The sequence below is a fragment of the Dipteris shenzhenensis genome, chromosome 18 (genome assembly GCF_047967505.1).
Source record: "Dipteris shenzhenensis isolate YYH24624 ecotype China chromosome 18, Dip_SZ_1.0, whole genome shotgun sequence".
Lineage (NCBI taxonomy): Eukaryota > Viridiplantae > Streptophyta > Polypodiopsida > Gleicheniales > Dipteridaceae > Dipteris > Dipteris shenzhenensis.
In genome coordinates this window covers 45,224,249-45,245,714 of record NC_141613.1, presented here as the reverse complement: position 1 = coordinate 45,245,714, position 21,466 = coordinate 45,224,249, and the positions used below count along the sequence as shown (strand labels likewise).

Genomic DNA, 21,466 nt, shown 5'->3' with positions numbered 1-21,466 from the left:
TTTATCCAAACAAAAACCTCTCTCTCTCTCTCTCTCTCACACACACACACACACACACAAAATATCTACCTAAGACATCAGAAAAATAGATGTCGCTTAGGTGGATATTGTGAGTAGAGAGAAAAAAGGGGGGGCGAGGGGGGACAGACAATATCGCCCGGGTTAGTGATATGTGAGCGTTTTATTTTGAAAAACAGACAAGAATCGTTCCAATTTGCAGAGTCAATCTTCGATCTGAGAAATAATTTTTATTGCAGCAGTTCAAATCTCACTCCTTAATTCGGCTCAGATGGATCACTTCCACTCTCCAAGCCCTTCTGAAGATTTTGAACATCATTTTGAGAAGCACCGTCCCTGATACTTGCAGGGGTAGCACTTGATAATTCGGACAAAAGAGGATGCCCTTCCATTTGATTCCCCAGCTTTTTAACAGCTGCTGCCATTTCATATGCAGCCAAAGCATACTGCGCAGCTTGTAGAGGTCTCAAGATATTGACCATATCCCGCACAGTTTCTCCTCTTACCTTTTCGGCTTCTACCAAAAGATCGCGTAAACTAGATAGTTTGGATTCAATAGCCTCCCGCACATCTGAGAGATCGTTGGTTTCACTGGGCGGAGGCGTTGCCGCTGTTGCTTTTATCATTTCCTGATCAGCCAACGACATCTGCAAGAAAATTGGGACTTGGATAAATCAGATTGACCTGTTCGGATAACGAGGACCCGATATTAACACCCAAGACGAAAAAATTCAAGAAACAGGCGAGCGTCGTGTTTTTTATATATTAAAGCAACGTAATCTTACCTGCAGAAGAGCGAAGCGATTAGAGAGGTCGTCCTCAGAAAAGCGAATTTTCTGCTGCAACGAGTTTATCATGGAAAGCTGCCTCGCCGATAATGCTGCCATAGTAGGTAGTTCAATCCCATCTAACAAATTGCGCAACTCGCTCTCCATTTGCATGCCCATTAGAGAGTAAGCCAAAACGACGGCCGCTGTTGGCCGCCAGCCTCCCATCCACAAAAATCCAACTTCCAATGAATTGTGCCACATGCCTGCGAGGACGAAGGATGCATCTTCCTGGCACAGCTTTATCTTTTCATTGGTATACAAGCTGTAGTGTGAAAAACAAGCCTGCACCAGGCTTCCGACATCTTCCTCCTTCGTAGACTGTTGCAAAGCGTCCCTCAGTGTAGAGAACAGCGTCTTCATCTCTTCAAGCCATTGGACGTAGAACTTCTGGAAGGCAAGTATTGACATATTCAGATCAGAAGCTGCTTATGACCAACGCCTTGCGCTACAATCCAGCCTCAAGACGTGCTCCTTTGCAAGCGCATGGCAGTTCACATCTTGGGCAACGTCAACCATCAATTCTCGTGTGCTCATTTGAGTCTTCTTCGCCGCCACAAAAGATTTGCAGAGACATCCCCAAGAACACAAGTTCTCGAGGCGTGGAGAGACAGGAACAGGATGTGATCGAAGGGATAGGTACCGAAATTCGTCGCGCGGTTGTCGAATTGCAGCGTATGCGTCACAGATTGTGATTGATTCTGCAGCGATTGCTTCCCAGATTGTGATTAAGTCCCAGGATTGCAGCGTTTTCTTCACAGATTGTGATTGCAGATGCAACCATAAACTCTCGGGAGGGGAAGAAACTCAAAAATTTTGTGGAGTTGAATGGGGATGGAGCTCAGAAAATGGCAATAGCAAGGGAAGAAGAAAAAGCACCAGAAGAAGAAGAAGAAGAAGAGGAGCAAATACCAAAATAGAAATAGAACCCAGTTAAGGTTTGCATCAGGTCAAGAGAAGCTAACCAGCATTGGTTCCAAATTCCCCACCAGAATGTGTGCCATGTTCGCATCGCAATCCCTTTGTGCACCAGAACCTGTGGCATGTTCGAAACATCTTCGTCGCATCGCACTTCGCATCCTATGCACCAGAAGTGAAACATTACACATATCTAGAGTAACTTCACGTCCCTCAACCTGATCAAAGGCCATGATAATAGACTCTCTGAATAAATGTTGACCGTTTTCAGAACTATCTACTTTGCATCGCAATCCCATTGTGCACCAGAATGTGTGGCATGTTCGCACATTGTTAGAAACATCTTTGTCACATCGGAATCCCTATTATGCATCAAAAGTGAAACAATACACATATCTAAAATAAGTTCGTGCCCCTCAACCGAATCAAAGGCCATGATAATAGACTCTTTGAATGCATGCTGACCATGTTAACACCCACCCGATCACTCATGGTCCTCAAGTCCCTCGGATGATGATATCTTTGGGGAATCGTTAACTTAGTAGCGTTGGCCATGACATGCACGTCGCACTTGTAGCAGCTTGCAAATCCAAGCATTTTCCTTCACATGAAATAAGGTGCTATGTTCACATTTCTTCGTCAATCTGTTAATGAACGTGCCACCGCACTTGGATCTTCCACATTGGAAGCACAAGATAATTATCATCCTCCCACATTCTTTTTTTTTTGGAAGCCTATTGTCAATTGTCCACCTTTTGTAGTCATGCCTGTTGACCTGTAACATTTTTGGGATGCCTAATGCAGAAGACGACATTCATTAGACATGACCATCGTTATTGCAAGCTTTGCAATTTGAAACGGTAAGCCAAAATTGATTAGTTCAAGTTCTTATTCAACCTCACCGATGAGTTATTACCCTTATAGTTACCCAAAATGGAAAAAGGGATACTTTCCTCTCAGCCCCTTTAAATCAACCTCGACATCACCTTCAACCCACTTTCTTCTCATAATACTTTTATAAAGTGACTATCTTTTCATTTTCAGTCATATTATCTTTTCTGAGTTTCAACTTTTTTTTCATTTAGAATCTCTCCACTTGATAAAGTTATTTGCTGCATGTACATCTAATAAGATTATAGCGCCGCAAGCTTCTGCATATAAAAAGAGCCATGAGTTCACATTCACACTAGGTAAGGTATCGCCATTACCATTAAAGTACACTAAAAATGTTTGATGCTTGAATGTTTGACGAAGCATTGCAAGCCTTTGAATAGTAAACATTCACATTAGGTGGGCTACCAACCATGCCATTAAAGTATACTAAAAATGTTTGATAGTTTGATGCATTTGTACATTCTCAAGAAAAATTGTCCAAATCATCCTTCATGGCCATCACTATGATGAGATTTCATTGAAGATAAGTACAATAGTCTTGAAATTTTGTCCTAATTCAAGAGGTTTCTCTTTCCTCACAACTTTCTTATATATCACTATAGTACAAGGGTGTACAAGAAGCCCTTTTAAAAACAAAATACATACTATTATGAACAAAGGTGTTTCAAGAAGTAGGGGGTTTTCTTGAATTACTATATTTGACCTTCTATAAATGTGTAGGCTACTTCTACTATACAAAGGCATATTAATAAAGGACCCTTCTACTTGCAATAGAGTTGAGTGTTGCCTTTTGTTATTTTCAAATCAATTTGAGCTTTTTTTCATGAAAGAATAACAATGGAAAGTTCTACATGTTTTTCAAGTACAAAAAACTTAAACAACGCAAAAGGCATTGTCACTTTTAACAAAGGATAATGAATGCAAACTTGCTAAAGTATCACCATTTTCCAATTGAGTAACATAATAAAATGATAACCTCAGTCTTGAAATTGATTCAAAAATACCTACTATCATAATGCTCAAAGATGTTTAATTTAACAAATTTACTAGAGACATGTATACAGGGTTGGGACATTTGATGTTTGTCTATAACATGAAAAAATAGGAGGCAATTACATTCAACTCATTTGACAAGACATGATCATTTGAGGCATATGTTGGTAAACTGAAAAGAAAGCAAGGAGTGAACACAAACTCAGAATACTTGCATATAGAATGAAGAAGAGTGAGGTCCTTATGTAGGCACCTCTAACATGCTCACTGACATCACTGATGACTTCAGAGCTCCACAATCATCTCCTCAATCTGCTCCTAGATTCTCTCAATCATCCTATGTGGATTCTACCACCACCTAACTGTGCTTATGGGCACCTAACTGTGCCTCTAGCACTCACACATAGAAACCAAGGTGTGCCTGAGGCATACACCTTGAGATATCCCAACAAACCCCCCCTCAAGGGAATGCCTCAGGCTATATCAAGGATACAGCTAGCACAAGGTGTCTCATGCCATCTCATGGTGGTCATGGATCTATCAATGGCTAGGATCTCAAGCTAGCAAGAGTTCCCATGGGTGTAAGGTAAACAAAAGGGATACAAAAGACTCTTCAATGGTTATCTCCCCTGCATGTACATGCACACAATGTCTGCAAGAGGTACCATGGAGCAAAACACATACACATGGCCTACATCATATGGTGACCAGAGGTGTTTACAAAGAACACAAGAGTTTATTCCATTCATTTTGGAGGACTATCCAAGCAGAGTACCTTGAATCAACATAAAAAGAGAGATCTGGAGCATACATAGAGATGATTTAAAAAGCATAATCTTCAAAGGATGCCTCATCTTGTGGAAGCACATCACAACTGAAAGTAGATTGGCATTTTCTATCTTTGAAGTTGCTTCCTTTTTGGCAACCATTATCTTGGCAATCTTCAACAAGGAAGCCATGTTGGCATTCTCTTCCTCTGTAGCATAACAAGACATTGCTTTATGATTTGGCCTTTCACATATTTTGCATAGGCAAGCCATGAGAGGGTCTAACCCAAGAATTGGGCAGTGTCTTCTCTCTTACAAGCTTAGAAAAATAACTGAAAAGCTTCAAAATATAAGCATTTAATGTAGCAAAGACTTGTGACCAAATTTCAATCAATGATGCTTTCACTTACATGCTTCACAGAGGTGTCTAAATGAAAGCTTTCCAATCAAAACCAGGTATAGCAACTTAAAAGAAAGTTGTAGCCACAATTGTACTAATGCTTTTCAAAACTTCAAAACCTCAGAAATGCTAAAGTAGCATCTAATGTAGCATCACTTTTAAAACCTTGTCAAAACTGTCAAAAACAAAGGCCTGATCTTGGAGGGCTTGTATCTCACTCTCCAAAGCAAAGAAAAAGGGGCTTTCTAAGGCAAAAGAAAGCTCATATACCACAGAAGGTCCACTGAGGAGGAGGGGCACAAATCTGCGTCAGATCGCCATAGCTTGCTTCTTCAATTTCGTTTGGTTTTTCTCTGTTTTTGCCTTGAATATGCAACAAAAAATAAGGATGTTTATAGGCAAAATGGGGGATACAAGAAATATGAGGAGCATATTATATGCATGCTTAGCACATCGTAGGTCATTAGTTGGAATTGCAATGCTAAAATTTGGCTATTTTTTCCCTTGCAAACTAGTTAATTTTCATTTGCATCTTATGAAATTTTGGGGAGAGAGAGAGGTAGATATATATATATATATATATATATATATATAGAGAGAGAGAGAGAGAGAGAGAGAGAGAGGCATTAGTATTCTTTTCCAATCTTGGTGGTTGAAATAACAACCACTGTGATAGTTCTAGTTGGGGATCATAACAATGGTCAACCACTTGAGATTGTATGATTGTATAAATAGGGACCAATGCATAATTGGGTATAGTGGTTTTTTGTGAAGTTTAGGGTGATGATGGAGATTGAATATTCATTTGTTAATTTTAGCCACCATGCTGGGTCTGTCATTTGCAAACAAATATTGTATGATGTTGAATCCATGAGGCTACAGCTTGTTGGGAAGGCTTGCAAGAGAGAGAGAGGGAGCATCTTGTTGACGACGGGAGAAATAGTTGTGGAAGCAAAAGGGACCAATGGTTACAGTCACTATATTGGTTGTTTACTGCTACTATGTTGGTGAATTCTCATTCACATTTTATGAAATTTGGGGGGTGGTTTATTCAATCACCATGCTGGTTCTCAACCACCGTGCTGGTTGCAACTGTGATGTGTTGGTTGAGTAGTTTGAGAGGAAATCATCTCACTTAGAGGACATGGACACTTATAATAATGATGGTGGAGATTGGCCATTGTGGTGACACTACTAGTTACTACTAGTTAGTGAGCACATGCATGAATTCTAGTTACCGTGCATGGTTACAACCCCAGGTGGTCTAATCAATATTGAACTATAAAAATCCCTAAAAATTATACAATAACCCAGGTTTTTTTATTTAACTGGTTGTTTTATCAATTGTCATCTAGCTATTGTGTTCCATGGCATTCAATAGGCTTAACTGAGATGTGGACACTTATAATAATGATGGTGGAAATTGGCCATTGTACTGGCACTACTAGTTACTACTAATTAGTGATCATAGGCATGACTTCTTACTATTCCCATACCAAAACTAGTTAGTGAGAACTAGTTTTAATCAAGACCCTTGTAACTTATGTCAACTTTGCAGATTTTGTAATGTAACACATCATAATTGTATTTGGGAAAACGATGGAGCAAAGAGCACCATCTACATGAAATGACGGTGTGGTGAGGATTAAGTGGCAACCTTCAGAGTTAGATTAGGATTTAGTCAGATGACTTAATTTCATTCCTTTTTAGCCACTGAGCTTGCAGCCCTTGGAGTTGGATAAAGACTAATTGTGATAACTTAATTTTGCTCGTCTTTAGCCATGGGGCTTGCAGCCAATTAAATAGCCATAGGGTTCCTATAGTCACCTAGCTTGCATGATGGGATGCCTAATTCATTGCTCTACAGCCAACAATGTCTATACAAAGGAGGTTTCTTTCAACCCTTTGACACCCCTTCAAAACAAAGTGACATGTTGCGAAAAATTTGTTGTAGTCCCCTTCAAAATGATAGCAGGAAGCTAGTTGCTTATCGACTGCCAATAAAATTGAAATAGTCAATTCTTGTCCCACCTCTAGTTTATTCCATTCTTGCTCCCGTCTATCTTCAAATCATTGGTTGTTCTCTCCCACGATCGTAGAGTGGGATATATGCTCTGAGACCTTAATTGGATGGGAAATCTTCTTGATTCATTACATTTGAGGTTTGTGTTTGAGTCCCAGCATGATTCAGTTTATTTGTGGATTCTATATGGGCCACACTCACAATTAGTCCAAGCCATAAAAATAATATTGTGGGAGTCTTTTCAATGCGACCTCTCATTCTTGCTCTCTACATATGCCCCTTGCACTCCCTCTCCACCTCTCTCTCAAATTCACCCCCTATTCACCCTCTTCTTCTCCTTCTCTCTCTCTCTCTCTCTCTCTCTCTCTCTCTCTCTCTCTCTCTCTCTCTGTGTGTGGCTTGGTCAATGATATCATCAATCAAGATTGTTCTTGGTCGATGATATAATTGACAAAGAACAAGCGTATGACCAAGCCACACACAGAGAGAGAGAGAGAGAGAGAGAGAGAGAGAGAGAGGGAGAGAGAGGGAGAGAGAGGGGGGCAGAGAGAGATAAAGGTAGAGGGAGAGGGAGAAGTGCAAGGGAGGGAGGTCAAGCTGTTGATTATATTATCGATTGGACTAAAGCCTAGGGATGTGTGTGCGTGCGTGTGTGTGTGTGTGTGTGTGTGTGTGAGAGAGAGAGAGAGAGAGAGAGAGAGAGAGAGAGGGAGGGGGGAGGGACGGAGGGAGGGAGAGGGAGGGAGGGAGGGAGGGAGCGGGAGAGAGAGAGAGAGAGAGAGAGAGAGAGAGAGAGAGAGAGAGAGAGAGAGAGAGAGAGGGTGAAATAAAGGTACAAGGAGGGAGGTTGAGTTGATTATATTATCGACTAAACTACAGTCTAGGGGATGATATCATCAATGCACTGATGCTCAGTTAGTGTGCTTCTCTTTCTCTTGGATCTAGTGATTGTATCTTCTCTTATTTTATCTACTCATCATGTTGTTGAACAAAATTTGTATAAAAAATGTTTGAAGAGCTCCCTTTTGAACAAAATCCTACTAAAACTTCTATGCTCGTGTTCCCAAATACAAGGTTTTCTACCATTTGTGCATATATACAAAATGGACTTTAATAATCTTTTTGATGATTTTGGACTCTAATTTTGCATTTTTCAGTTCAAATCTTTTGCCTTTAGGGTAAGTATTTAAATTTTTCTGGGGAAAATAATCCAAAGTGTTGTTTCAATGGTATATTTTTGCATGCTGAAGTTCTGATTGATTTTAATTATATTGCAATGTTTTCTAGAAGCCTTTATGCAAACAAATTTGTAAATTTCGATGGGTATTGAGATTATCTTGTCATTCTTTTTGCATAGGAAGATCATATGAAATCCAAATTTCCCAATGAAGTCTAACCTAACCTTCTTGGGAAAAGCCCTTGGCACAACCAATCTTGATGATGTGTACTTATCAATGGAGCCATCTATCGTGACTTTGATTTGTACACCACCAAGTTAAGAACTTTTTGTTAGAGGCTAGGAAGCCTCACCACCAATACAGTGTTCATTGGTTTGTGACAAAAGGGATACTACCTAGCTATCGCATCATTGATCCCCAAATCCTCCCAAAGCAATGGTTAGGCAAGAAACACTATTCACAAAAAAGCTCTAAACTATAATTTCACACCAACTTGTATACAATTAGCAAAATACACAACCTTTAGGAATACATAGACTTGCATATGGTTAGGAATATACACAACATTTAGGAATTATTGTACAAACTTTTCCTTCACACCAATAGATAACACAAAATCTTCTAATATCAAATCAGTACCCAAGAGCAGCTCCTTTTCAAAATTTTGTATCCCTTACTCTCCCCTTACTTGCTTCCATTTATTCACCTTGTGGTACTATAAGCAAATAGATCAAAAGGAGTTTGATAAAGAAGCTATCAATGCATCTCATGCAGGGCAAAATTTTTGGAGTTTGTGTTCAAAGAATCCCTACTCTTGGCAGAAGCTCATAGGTCAATCGGAAGGGTAGGCCAATGTTGTCGAATCCACACTTTCCCATTTGTATTTGAAGTGCAACTGATAGAATAAAAATGGAAATCCTTCTCAACTCTGCAGCCAAATGTTCCTTGATAGTGACCAAATAAATAGGGGCCACAATGAATAGAGAACAATAGTGATCCCTACTGTGTGCCTGCCTAGTAAATGTACCTTGAGTTGTGCACATGCCACGACCATTTATATGATTTCTACATTTGACCATACTCATTGATAGAAAATGAAGGCAACCTGGGGGGGATGTCCTTCTCTCTCTTCATCGAGTTGGAGCTCCTACACATGGTGGACTAGGGACAAGGCCTAGAAGGTAGGATGTGCTCCCCCTCAAGCTTTGCTAATCGCTTTTAGACATCGGGAAGGTAGTGCTTGATCACCAAGACCTCCTTCTCGACTCTCTTGGTAGAGCAGAGGGGTTGTTAGGGGATGGTTTTGGAGATGAGAGAACCGAAGGTGCAGAGGTGTTCCAATTCATCGGAGAGGATGTGGGATTTATGAGAAGAAGCGCTTTGTGCAAGCAGAGGTGGGCATTGTGACAGAAGGATATGGGGAAGAAGGCATGCTCCATTATGTGAGTAGAAGGGCCATGTAAGGAGGAGGAGATCAAGAAGGTTGGCTATGTCAATGAAGCTCTGACAGGATTGAAGAAATAGAGTAGAAAAAAAAAAGTCCTTGGAGAAGACAACCTAAGGAATCAATTTGAGATTTTGGCCTTTTATCTTTGAATTGGGCAGCTACTCCATCAGACCATTCCCAATGATGTTTAAGAGGTAGACCAAAACCCTTCAACCATTCATGATGAAGCATGAAACAATGATCCACAAAAAGGGTGTCGTGTTTCCTATCATCAAATATGTAGAAGTGATGGGTTTTATGGATGTCACCTACAATACAAATGTAGGAAATGTGAACAAAGATTGTTACTTGGCTGGAATACTAATGCATGGACTGTGTCTCATTTTGCTTCTTGAAGCTATAGTTTTCAGTCAAATATACTCATGATACAACCACATTTTTTAGGAACCTTTGTTAAATATTCTTTATTTTTCTCTGCTTTCCATCTATACACAAAATTGTGCTGAGAAAATCCACCAGGTGAGCATTGAACTGATCAATCAATTCCCTGGTTGACATGTCCTTGTGTGTTAGAACCTTCCTTTTCTTCTTCTTCACATTAGTAGTAAATCCCGCTTCTATGTCTTCAAAAATCTTCATAGCTATAGTGTGTTCACTAAATGGTTTCTCAATTGGACATATCGGCAACTTCCGAGCTCAACAGTCAATTCATTCTCCCATGACACACTTCAAAGCATGGAATGTAGAAGTTGCTAGTTTTGCACACAAAACAAACTCCCAAACTGATGTGACACCCTTGTAGGACTTATTCGTAGACTTGCATCGTTTGGAATGGAAATACACTATACAAATATGGCAAGCACATTGACATGCATATCCATGCAATCCAAAAGCAGGAATCCTCATGTGATTCAAGGCATCCTTTAAAAAGGACATCCAAGCATGTGCAATGCAACAATGTGTGTAGCGATCCTTGAGCTTATGCATGAAATACATCTTCAAGTTCTCAAATGCTCATTGTCAATCTTGATCTCTAGGTGCATTTCCTTGAACAAGAGATAAATCTCCAGCTGCAGCATCAAGTAAATAGATATATTACTTACATGATACTAGTATAAACCAGTATTTTGTTCCCACTGGTTCTTGGTAAAATTATATCGGTAGTCTTGTGAAACCACTGCAACTTCATTCTTGCTTTAAAAAAGTGTTAACTCAATGGTATGAAAAACAAATATTTTCATGATATCAGTACAATAATGGGAAGTAAAGTATGTTACCAACTAACCATGATAGTACATAACCTTACTATAAATCAGGTATTGTTGTGCTACCACTGGTTTCAAGTGAAGTACATTTCCATTATAGCACACAACCTTACTACGAATCGTTTTAGTATCTTGTGCTACCACTATTTCCTTTCCCACGAATGCACATATCCTTACTTTTATACTGTTATTGTTGCACTACTAGTGCCACCTCACTATGGAACCGATTTTTTGTAAGGAACTTACTACAACCACCTACAAGAAGTATGTCAAATTGCTTTCTACTATGTAGGTACCTTGCTGATGCAACATGGGAAAAAGAGAGATTTTCTCAATAAGATATCATATCTAGTGTAAAACTTGTCCATACTACCACACAATCATACATAGATACCAGTTTTCTAGTACTACCATTGTGGCATTGTTAAGTAACTATTTTCTTTGTAATGAGTGACTGAAAGAAATGTGATATGTTGCAAACTACCACTTGAGTGATACTCACCATGATAATATCATTATCAAAGTAGTATACAGTTGGGGTATAGGAGCAAACCAAAGAATGAAAGAATCATGACCATTGTGAGCACCTGAGGCTGGTCAAGGAGATGCATAGGGTGCTTGATCCAAGGTTTTCTTCCGAGTAACTTTTGACAAAGATCTTTTTTGTTGGGTGACACATGGGTGTGAGCAGCCCAAAAGTAGAATACCACCTCCTTAACCTCATTAGTAATTGACCCAACTAGATGAGGTTGTCGTTCTCATGTTGACAATGGTAATACACCATATTTTGCCTGTTCTAAACACGATTTAGCCACATAAAAGTTTCTCCTGTGTATGTTTACCATTCTTGACGTGGCAAAAACGTTTTTTTGAGATGTTTCTATTGTGGTACCATTGATTAGCATCATAATTCTAGCTCTTTTGAAAAACAACTACTAAGAGGTTCTAGGCACTTTCACTATAGCAAGTGTATTGCATATGTTTGCTACTAAACCTCCATGAGCATCCTTAGATCTCTATTGCAATCTAGTAAGGAATCCCCTCATAGAAGGTTGTTGGACAATCTAATTTAATATACAAGACATTGTATCCATGTCCAGACTTGACTTATGTTGATTAAAAAGATGAACAACCTCGTTGCATATTCTTTGTCCCTTTTCTTCATTGGATCCTTTGAAGACCATGAATTCTCCTCCTATGATTTTATCACCTTGACACTAGCATTATAACATTGCTTTTTCTTTCTCTCTACATGATAATCCTTTATTACATTGCTTCTAATCTTGGCACAGACCACAGATTCATACGGGCAGCCAAGCAAAGTACATGCATGTATAGATATCGTCATGTTCTTGTATTGCAACTATACGCTATCCTTGGTTTCTTCCTTATGAAGGCATTGAAGGCTCCATGCCCTACAATACAAACTAGTGGAAGAATAAAGAGAGACAAAGAGAGAGGCAGAGTGAGAAATTCCAAAGCTAGAGTGGATAGAACACAAAGAAAACACATGAGAGAGAGAGAGAGAGAGAGAGAGAGAGAGAGAGAGAGAATTACTAACTAACCGATGGTATTTGTTTGCACAAAGTCATTGAGACAAGTTGAATGAGAGAGAAAGAGAAAGAACAAGAGAGTCTTCGGGGGTTCACCTCCCAAAATTTTAGTGTATCACATGCATTCAAAAGGAGGGGTATTTTAATTCAACTTTTGGAAAAAAATTAACAGGTTTACAATAACAAGAGGAGGTTTTTAATTCAACTTTAGAAAAAAGAGGGGTGGTTTTATTGCGAGAAAGAATTTAGTTGAGGTGTTTTTTAATACCCCTTAAACACATGTGATACCTAGGAACTCTTAGTGTTGCACCCCCCGAGACGAGAGTGTAGGAGTGAGAGGGAGTCTACTGCAAGAGTGTGTGTGAGAGAGAGCGCGAGAGCATAGAAGTGAGTGAGAGTCAGTTGAGGGAGAGAGAGGTTCCTGCACAACTTTTTCTTATCCACATTTTACATTGAGTGACAAGAAATGGCACATTACTATGTGAAAGTTCAATTCATAATGCTTTTTTTTTTCGCACCCAAACTGCTTGCCGTACCATTGTCTAGAATAGAGACTTTTTGTCCACCTTAGCATGCATATACTCTGGACTATCGATGCTATCATTAAGGTGGCTAGTGGTGGCTTTGTATTTCCTCTGAGAGCTTGAGTAGGTGTGCTAGTGACCTCCTTGAAGGATGGAATCACCATCTTGATACACACTTTCCGATTTGGAGTAATGAATGTGGCATGCATGAATGGGTGGATGACAAAGCCACTGCTTTACTGGGTAGTCTTTTTTTAGGTTTGGGTGGATGTTGTGTTAGCCTCATATGCTAGGGTGTCTTTTGGCTCCATGATTCCAAAACACAATGGAGTTATAGATGTGCAACCACTGCTTGTCAGTGTTGTTATTTGTTCTCACCAATCAATCTAACAATTGACAACCCAACATCATGTCTTGCCAAGTGTTACTTGTTTGTCAATAGCACCTATGGGTATCACATAGAATCAGCTTTCCATGCTATGGTTATTCACCAAGATTTTCACTTCAATATATCTAAAATTTGACATACCTCGGCCATTTACAACTCATACAAGTACACGAGTGGGTTCAAGGTTAACTTTTGGTATCAATTGGTTGCATACTTCCTATGAGATCATGTCATGGCATGTTTTGATATGTAGGAAAGCTTGAGGGGAGTGGATCATTTCCCTATAAACCTAAAAATTAAGTTGCAACCTAGCAGGGGAAATGGTTAGATATTTAGGAGTCTCTAGCCCTTCTATTGCTACCTTAAAAATTATTATTAGCCCTAGTTGCTTCATTTTGGTTTGGCAAGCTTGGTCTCCTTCTATTGCCTACCTCTTCATGCCGGAAACATCTTTTTTGCGTTCTCTTTCTTGATGGATGGCTTGTAAGGTTTAGAGGCTCAAGGGGCTATTATAGCATTTAAGTTTTAGTTTCATTAATGAAACCATACTTTTCAACTCCATCAGGGTCACAATGCAACATGAACCTTGCGGCATGATCCCCACAAGCCTGTACGGACCCATTCTATAATATTGAAGCTTTTGCTTAGTATTCATCATGCTGTATAATAATTCAAGGTCGCCTTTGCTAAGGAGTTGCATGTAGAACTCGCATGTAGAACATGCATGTAGGAATCACATGTAGAACATGCATGTAGGAGTTACATGTAGAACTCGCATGTAGAACATGCATGTAGGAATCACATGTAGGACTTGCATGTCAGAGTTTCATGTAGAACTCACATGTATGACTTGCATGTAGGACTTGCATCTAGGAGTTGCAAGTAGAACTTGCATGTAGGAATCGCATGTAGAACTTGTATGTAGGAGTTGCAAGTAGAACTTGCATGTTGAGGATTCCTAAGAGAGATTATTCGTAGCCTTATGCAAGTACAAGCAGAGCTTTGCCACTACTCTCTACACACACATTCTGTACTACCTAATTCCATATTGGCATAGAGACAACATACTCTCAGATATATTTTATTACCCGTCCTCAGGTTATGGCTTATTGTGAGAGCACGTAGCTGGGTTGCCATGCGTGTAATCTAGTGGCTGTGGAACTTGTGTCATGCCAGTCAATCCTACTGTAAAGCCTTGGCACCATACAATTTTTGCTTAGTTTCCAGGTAGCTTGTATCCTCCATTTGTTCAAACAAAGATACGTGCCATGCTTCTAAGAAGATGACTCTTTGATAGAGTCAGCTTGAGCATCAATCCGTTCATTGGGATTGAAACTGAGTGGAGGAAAATGGCTATTAAGGTGACATGGGACCTCCAGAATGTATTCCAATGTTTTGCAAAAGATAGCACTTAGGTAAGGAAGCGATCAATGTTGCCATGCATTATTTGCTCATGCTACTGAAGTGCTCGGATCATTGTTGCTTGGATATTCCATTCTACACCAGAGTATGGTTTGATCATTGGCCAATTAATGGTGCGATCTTCACCCAAAGTGTGCTATACATTTTTGTCAAAGTATCCCACTCCTCCTTCGGCATGCTTGCATCCTGAATATGCACAATCATAGAATCTGAAATACTGATAAACAACCAGTACATAACTTTTCTGACTCTCTCATGCCAACCTTTAAATACCTGCAACTCCTGTTGATTGGAAACATTAGATATAACTGGTTCTTGTTCAGCTCCAGTAATGAACTCCCAATAGCCTTTTCCCTTAAGAAAATTCGTCATTCTAAACTTCCATGCTTTGAAGTTATTCTTGTCAAGCTTTTCAGTGACAATCTGTGAAAGAGCATCAGACGCCATTACAGAACACAGCAAAAAAAAAATCATTGCATTCAACCTGCAACCCCTCCTCAGGTTGTGACTAGATAGACAACAACAGGTGGATTTTCACTTTAGCTCGTCTCAGATCTCCTTCCTTCCCACTTATGGTCGCAATTATGAAAGCTTGTGCTAGCTTCAAAAATACCCTTTTGAGAGTTCCTCCCTCCTGTCTTGAAGAGATTGACAGGAAGCCTATCATGTGGAATGACAATATACTTGATGAGCATGGTAGGAAACTTGATTTGTCTCATTACATGCTATGGTCAAGGTGGGAGAGAGGCCCTGCCACCTCTATAGGTTCTTGGAAAGCCTTCAAAAGGCTTCCAAAAGATCAGCAGCAACAATTGGCAGCAAAAATTGGTCAGTTACCTTAGAGGAATTGCAAGGAGGATACTTTATGTAGATGCAACCTTACCCAAGGTTTGGATGGATATAGATGACAGGCCATGGTTTGTTCATAGTGGATGGGGGCTTTTTCAGAGGACATGTATTTCCCTTTGGGTCATTACTTTTTTGGGAGCATAGGAGGATGCCTTGATCTTTTATGTATAATCAGGTGGCAGGTTGTCTATTTCTTTAGATGATATTCTTTTGGGCATGCCTTTTCATCCTATCAGGATCATAAGCTATGTCGAACAGGGAAGGACTCTGCTTGGCATATAGATCTGCGCCCTCATCTTTCTCTCTTGGGTTCATAGAGGTTATGGATCTATGGAGGAGTCCCCATAAAGTATCTTCAATGGGACCCCAGAGAGGTCAATAATGCCATGAGATTTCAGATCAGTTGTAGAGATTGGAGACCTTCTAGACGGGCACGAGCATTTTTCGAGCAAAATCTTCCGAGCGTCTGAGCGAAGGAAAAAAAAAAGCTTCTAACTACGTAAAAATATGGCAAAAATAGATCCAATCAAAACATAGTTTCACTTAGAAATATGCAAAGTATTATAGCAATGCCTATTTTATACATAAACACCCAAGCAAACTACTGCTGCAAAGGAAAGATACGAAGACCGACCTGGCATCCTCGGTACTTGATTTTCACACCCCTTTGTCCAAGTGAAGTCAAAATCAGCCCCTCAATCGGGAGTGTCTTCGCGGGAGTGTCTTCGTCATCACTAACCCAAAATCCATTGGACTTGTTTTAACTAATGTGAGTACCTGTTGCAATACAAAACAAATCCAAGGCCGTCATGAAAGAAGTGAGAGTTTGAGAGGAGGCCTCCAATAAAATAGCAGTGTCCGCTGCTAGCTCATAATCCACGATGTTTTCCTGTTTGAGCGATAGTTTGAGCCCAAGAATGTCAGCTCGAGATCTAGGAAAAATGCTCATAGCCTTAGCCACAAATAGGAAAAGAAAAGGGGCAAAATGGCATCCCTCACGGGACTAATCTGGAAATCTAAAATCTGTCTCCCCTGACCCCTTCGATAAGCACCTTGTTGTGGGCTGATCTGTACAAGGCTGAAACCCCTCTGATTCAAGCATCAAAAAACCCAAAATTATGAAGGGTTCCCTCCAAGAAATCCCAATCTACCTGTCATTGGGCTTTTCAAAGTCTAGGAATAGCATGGCTAGCTTTTGTCTACTCTGTGTGGCCCACTCAGAAGCTTCCCAAAAGGAGAATATATTATAAGAAATGCTTCTATCATGAACAAATCCCATCTCGTATCATGAATGAGATTTGGAAGTATGGGATGAGCCACAAGCTAATTGTTTTCGCCAAGATTTTGTAGCACAGCCACACTAGATTTTTGAACCCCCCCTTTTGAGGTTAGATGTATGAGACCCTTTGTAAGTGAGCCAGGCACCTCACTGGAGTCCCAAACACCCTACAAGGTTGAGGCGATGTGATCCCCAATCATATGACAAAAGGTCAGGAAGAAAGAGGATGTAAGCCCATCTGAACCTGGGCAATTTCCCTTATGAAGGGTAAGAAGCGCAGTCCTCAATTCTATGCCGGTGAAAGGTGCATCAAGAGAGAATCTCATATCTGGTTTCACTAACATAGAAATACACTGCCACATGACATGTCAAGCATCAGCTATGGCCTCGCTAGCAAGATCTGCTGAGAGAAGGGAGGCATAAAAATATGTCGCTATGCACATGCCGGCATCCGGATCTGACTGTAATACTCTGTCTGAATCAATGAGCTGACTATGCCTGGGCCATGAGTATAGAAGAAATGCTTATTGAGTCTACCTCCCATCTAGATCGAGAGACTCTCGTGCTTGAAAGGCATACTCTGCTCTTTGATCCAACAATATCTACTAATGAGCCCTTGCTACAACAAGGTGCTCCTGAATCCAAGCATCTTGGGGCCTCTTCTACTGTTTCCTCTGTAAGGTTGCTAACTTCTATCGAATGCCAATCTCTTGTCTAGGAATCTCACGTCTCCTAGTACTAGCAACCAGATGGTAAAAGTCACTAATATTGGAGAGGGCTGCTACCACATGTGAAGGGGAGGGCACTCTGCCCTACACGTGAGAAACCCAAATCTGCAAAGCTACCTCCATGAGGTCCTCTACATAAAAGGCATCATGAATCCTAATACTGACAGATAGTCTCTCAAGTGCGGCTCAGAAACCATCAACACCACCCAAAAGTGATCCAAAATGGAAACCCCAAGGGCAATGCATACCGATCCTCCTCTATCCAAACCCTAATCATCAACATAAAATCGGTTAATCCGTGCATGGATAGGCATCTACAACCTCCTGTTCGACCAAGAAAACAAGAGTGACTGTGACTGAGTGTGAAAGGCATCATCAAACCAACCTTCTCTGCCACTAAAATTGGAAGGCATCCCAAGCTGTCCTCTCTAAAGAATGGATGCCACCCTCTCTAAGGGCAACTCCACCATGTTGAAGTCCCCTCCAATGAACCAAGAATTTGCAATGAGAGCCCAAGGAAGCAATTCCTTCCAGAACAAGACACGATCCCCTCTATTATTGGGGGCGTAGATGTTAAAACCTTACGCCCCCAATCAAAAGAAGAAACCACTTGGCTCTAGAAGGAACGATCACTCCGTGTCCAACAACCAAGGGATAAAAAGAGTCCAAAACTAAGATGCATCCACCTCCCCTAGTACCTAAACCAAGTGACCAAAAGGTGTGACCTAAAAGTTTTGCTTGACTTTGCACAATCTCTAGGATCAAGTTTGTGCTCCTGAATGAGTAAGACATCAATGGAGCCACCAATAGCACATGAATGAAGATGATTCCGAATCAACTGTCTATGAGACGGTGAAGAGGGGCACCACCAAGGCCCTATATGTTCCAACTAACAATCCTCATCGATGGGAGGATATGGCATGGAACATCTTACCCAACCTAGTGGCCAAAACACACCCCTCAGTGGAGGAAGACCTCTTGCTTGATGAATGAGGGAGGGAACCAAGTGGCGAAAAATACACAAGGAAAAGTACTCGTCCACTTCAGGAAGAAGAGACCCAATCAACATGAATCCCAACCACTATCTCACCAAAAGTAGAAGGCGCAAAGTCCTTCTCTAGAAAGTTTGTAATATCTGCCAGAGCTACGAAAGAGTTCCTCCTATGAATCAAGCCTGACACAAGGGTACAAAGAATCCCTATAGAGGGAAGCGGATTAACACAACCCCTTTTCCTCTATCCAAGATTAAAGAAGTGGCTGGTCTAAAAAACCCTGATCCTGGAGAACTGCGGAGGCCCCTCCAACCGAAGAATCATCATCACGTGCTTGGTCAAGGAGAGGGGCTACCACTGAGTCAGGGGGATCAGCTACAACCTGGGCTGCAACTGAAGCACTAACGTCTGGGACTGTGTGAGGTGCAACATCAAAGGGAACAACCAAAATGAGAATATCCAAATCTTCTAAGGGGATGGAATCACGGACGATGGCCTCCTGACTTGGAGGGGGTGGAGGCCGCACACCGAACCAGAACCCATTGGGGGAAAGCAAGTGCCACTGGAGCGGGTGGAGGTAGTACCAAAGAAGCACTCGGTCGAGGAAGAGCGTTCTAAAGTGAAGAAGTTGTACCACCACCCTATCGAGGTCGAGGAGGTGCGAGAATTGTATTGCCCCCCTGTCGAGGTCGAGGGGGAGCTACTATACCATAAGGCCTTTTGGGCCTCTTCTTCTTAGGGCAATCGCTTAGGAAATACCCAAAAGTGCTACATATTCTACATTTATCCCGTCCGCCCGCAATCTCCACTCTCTATTGGAAGAAAGTACCCTCCGAACGCTAAAGAATGATATGATCATTTAATAAATTAGGGTCTATAGAAAGGACCCTAACTCTAGGAACCCTGCCAGAACTGATCGTTTCTACAACTATCAAGGGAAAACTAGGGAGGGGGGGGATCTCAATGACAATATCCAAATACTTCCTAGTCATAGAGAGTAGGCGATGATAAATTTAGGGAAGACCAGTAAATCTGACGAAAAGAAAAACCCCTACTTGTACTCCTACATAGGATCAAAACCCAATGTAAAAGACTCAAAGAAAATCTTTCTATGTTCCAGGTGCAAGTACCTAGCTTTGAGCACAGCGCATGCAGCCTCCAGTGAATAGAAAACGACGTGGAAAAAACCTTGTCACAATAAGCAAACATCTTCAAGTCAAGGGGTAAGGTTTGAGGATAGACCGCGAGCATCCAGTCTCTAGCTTGTGACCTAGAAGGGTGAGACCCATACATGCGTGTGATCATAGTGGTAGAGCTTTCGAGCTCTACATCCTTCTTGAGTTGCTGCAACTCGTCTTCTGAAAATCTAACTATTTTCGCAACCAGTGGAAGCGGAGTAGAAGTGGCTAGCTACTGCAACTCGTCTTTTGAAAATCTAACTGTTTTCACAACCGGTGGAAGTAGAGTAGGATTGGCTGAGTGGAAATCCATCGCCAATCGAGGTGAGAAGGACGATTCAAACATAGTTCAAAGTTCCGTCCGACAAACCCTGCTGCGAGAAAACAAAAAAGAGAGAAATGGAGGGGGCAGGTTGGACGAGGGGCAAGGGAGGGAGGGGGGTGAGAAGGGAGAAGGGGAGCGTGGAAGGGATGAGAGGGGGCGGGGAGGGGCTGAGGGGGGAGGACGGAGGGAAGGGCTGAGAGGGGGCAATTGAGGAGAAGGGGAGGGGCTAAGAGGGGGTGGGGAGGAGCTGAGAGGTGAGGACGCGGGGAGAGGCTCAGAGGGGGAGGGGGAAGGAGGCGGGGTGCGGAGAGGGTGCAGGGAGGAGCTGAAGGGGGAGGAGACGGGAGGGGCAGAGGGGGAGAAGGGAGGAACTAAGGACGGAGGAGGCGGGGAGGGGCTGGCTGGGAGGGGGCTGAGGGAGGAAGGGGAGGGGGAAGCTACAAGCAGGGAGGCAACCGGGGAGGAGAGCAGCTCCAAAAGTGGTGGGTGAATCCTAGCAGTCACGCTAGCTCTACTAGATCAAATTGGGAGATGAACAATCTTTATACCATGCTTGTACGGAAATGGGATTCTCTATGGATTCCCAGCTTGCGCACCCGGGCTCTCTAGAAGGCATTGGGAAAGGATAGAAACTTTACACAAACATTTCATGATAGGGGAGTAGGAGTAAGGGCTCAGACACCTTACCCCATTTTGCTGGCTGAAACAGGAATGATACCCCTGTAGAAGGGGAAGCATTATGTGGATTCATGGCCTAACTCAACAAAGCTGAGAAGATGGATGCCAATAGGATTCCACGCAAGGCGATTGAAGCTACGCAAACCAAAGGGTGGTACAAAGAGGGAATGAAGTGGATGGAATCATGGGGTAACATCTGCTAATATACTAGAAGCATGTGAAATTAGGAAAATAGTGACACACAAAATTATACAAAAGACCCAAGGGAAAACGGAAAATAAACCCAATGAGCAGCTATGAAATGCAGAAATAATTATCTGTGCAGAGGGATCACGCTTTGTGTTTTGCTTAGAATTTAGTCCTGGCTTAGTCATCAAATCACACATGCTTCTATTTGCATTTTCTTCTTGGTCTTCTTTAGTCTTATCTACAAATAACCTCTCTCTCTCTCTCTCTCTCTCTCTCTCTCTCTCTCTAATCAATTGAAAATATGGGCTTTACAAACTATTTTGATGTTTACTTCATCCAGTAAGATAGTTTGCTTTGGGCCAGAAGCAACTTACAAATGCGATTCAACAAATTACAAATTATATTTTGCCATTGACCTCTGACTAAAATTGCTGAAGATAGACAAGTGTATATGACTACCAATTTACACTTATTTTCCAACTGCGACTCCCCAGGGTGAGCAGCTCCTTGCTCTTGCCTTTTAAAATTCTCTCAACAAAACACGAGAGGAGTGCTTGAATCCCCTTTAAAACACAATATCTCAATTTGATGTTTTACCACTTGCTTTCATTTTGACTTAGTTTCTGGTCTT

General features: G+C 41.4%; 1 protein-coding gene across 2 annotated transcripts; it reads right to left on the bottom strand.

Annotated features, from left to right (window-relative positions):
• Positions 1-228: 228 nt before the first annotated feature.
• Positions 229-1,743, bottom strand: LOC147891288 (protein DOG1-like 3). 2 transcript variants are annotated; one of them, XM_087389799.1, is made up of 3 exons: positions 1,489-1,743; positions 804-1,235; positions 229-665 (listed from the first exon to the last, which is right to left on the bottom strand). In XM_087389799.1, exons 2-3 carry the CDS (start codon positions 1,206-1,208, stop codon positions 276-278), a joined length of 795 nt encoding a protein of 264 aa, XP_087245925.1. In that variant the 5' UTR covers positions 1,209-1,235; positions 1,489-1,743; the 3' UTR covers positions 229-275. The 2 variants fall into 2 exon arrangements, with proteins under 2 accessions (XP_087245925.1, XP_087245924.1); XM_087389798.1 differs by having other exon boundaries at positions 804-1,743.
• Between the last annotated feature and the right edge of the window lie 19,723 nt (positions 1,744-21,466).

Bases quoted from the DNA above. Each gene is read 5' to 3' on its own strand.
- LOC147891288 (XM_087389798.1), bottom strand. From the start codon at position 1,256: ATGTCAATACTTGCCTTCCAGAAGTTCTACGTCCAATGGCTTGAAGAG. The intron at 666-803 runs GTAAGATTACGT...ATTTTCTTGCAG, and splicing joins ATCGCTTCGCTCTTCTGCAG to ATGTCGTTGGCTGATCAGGA.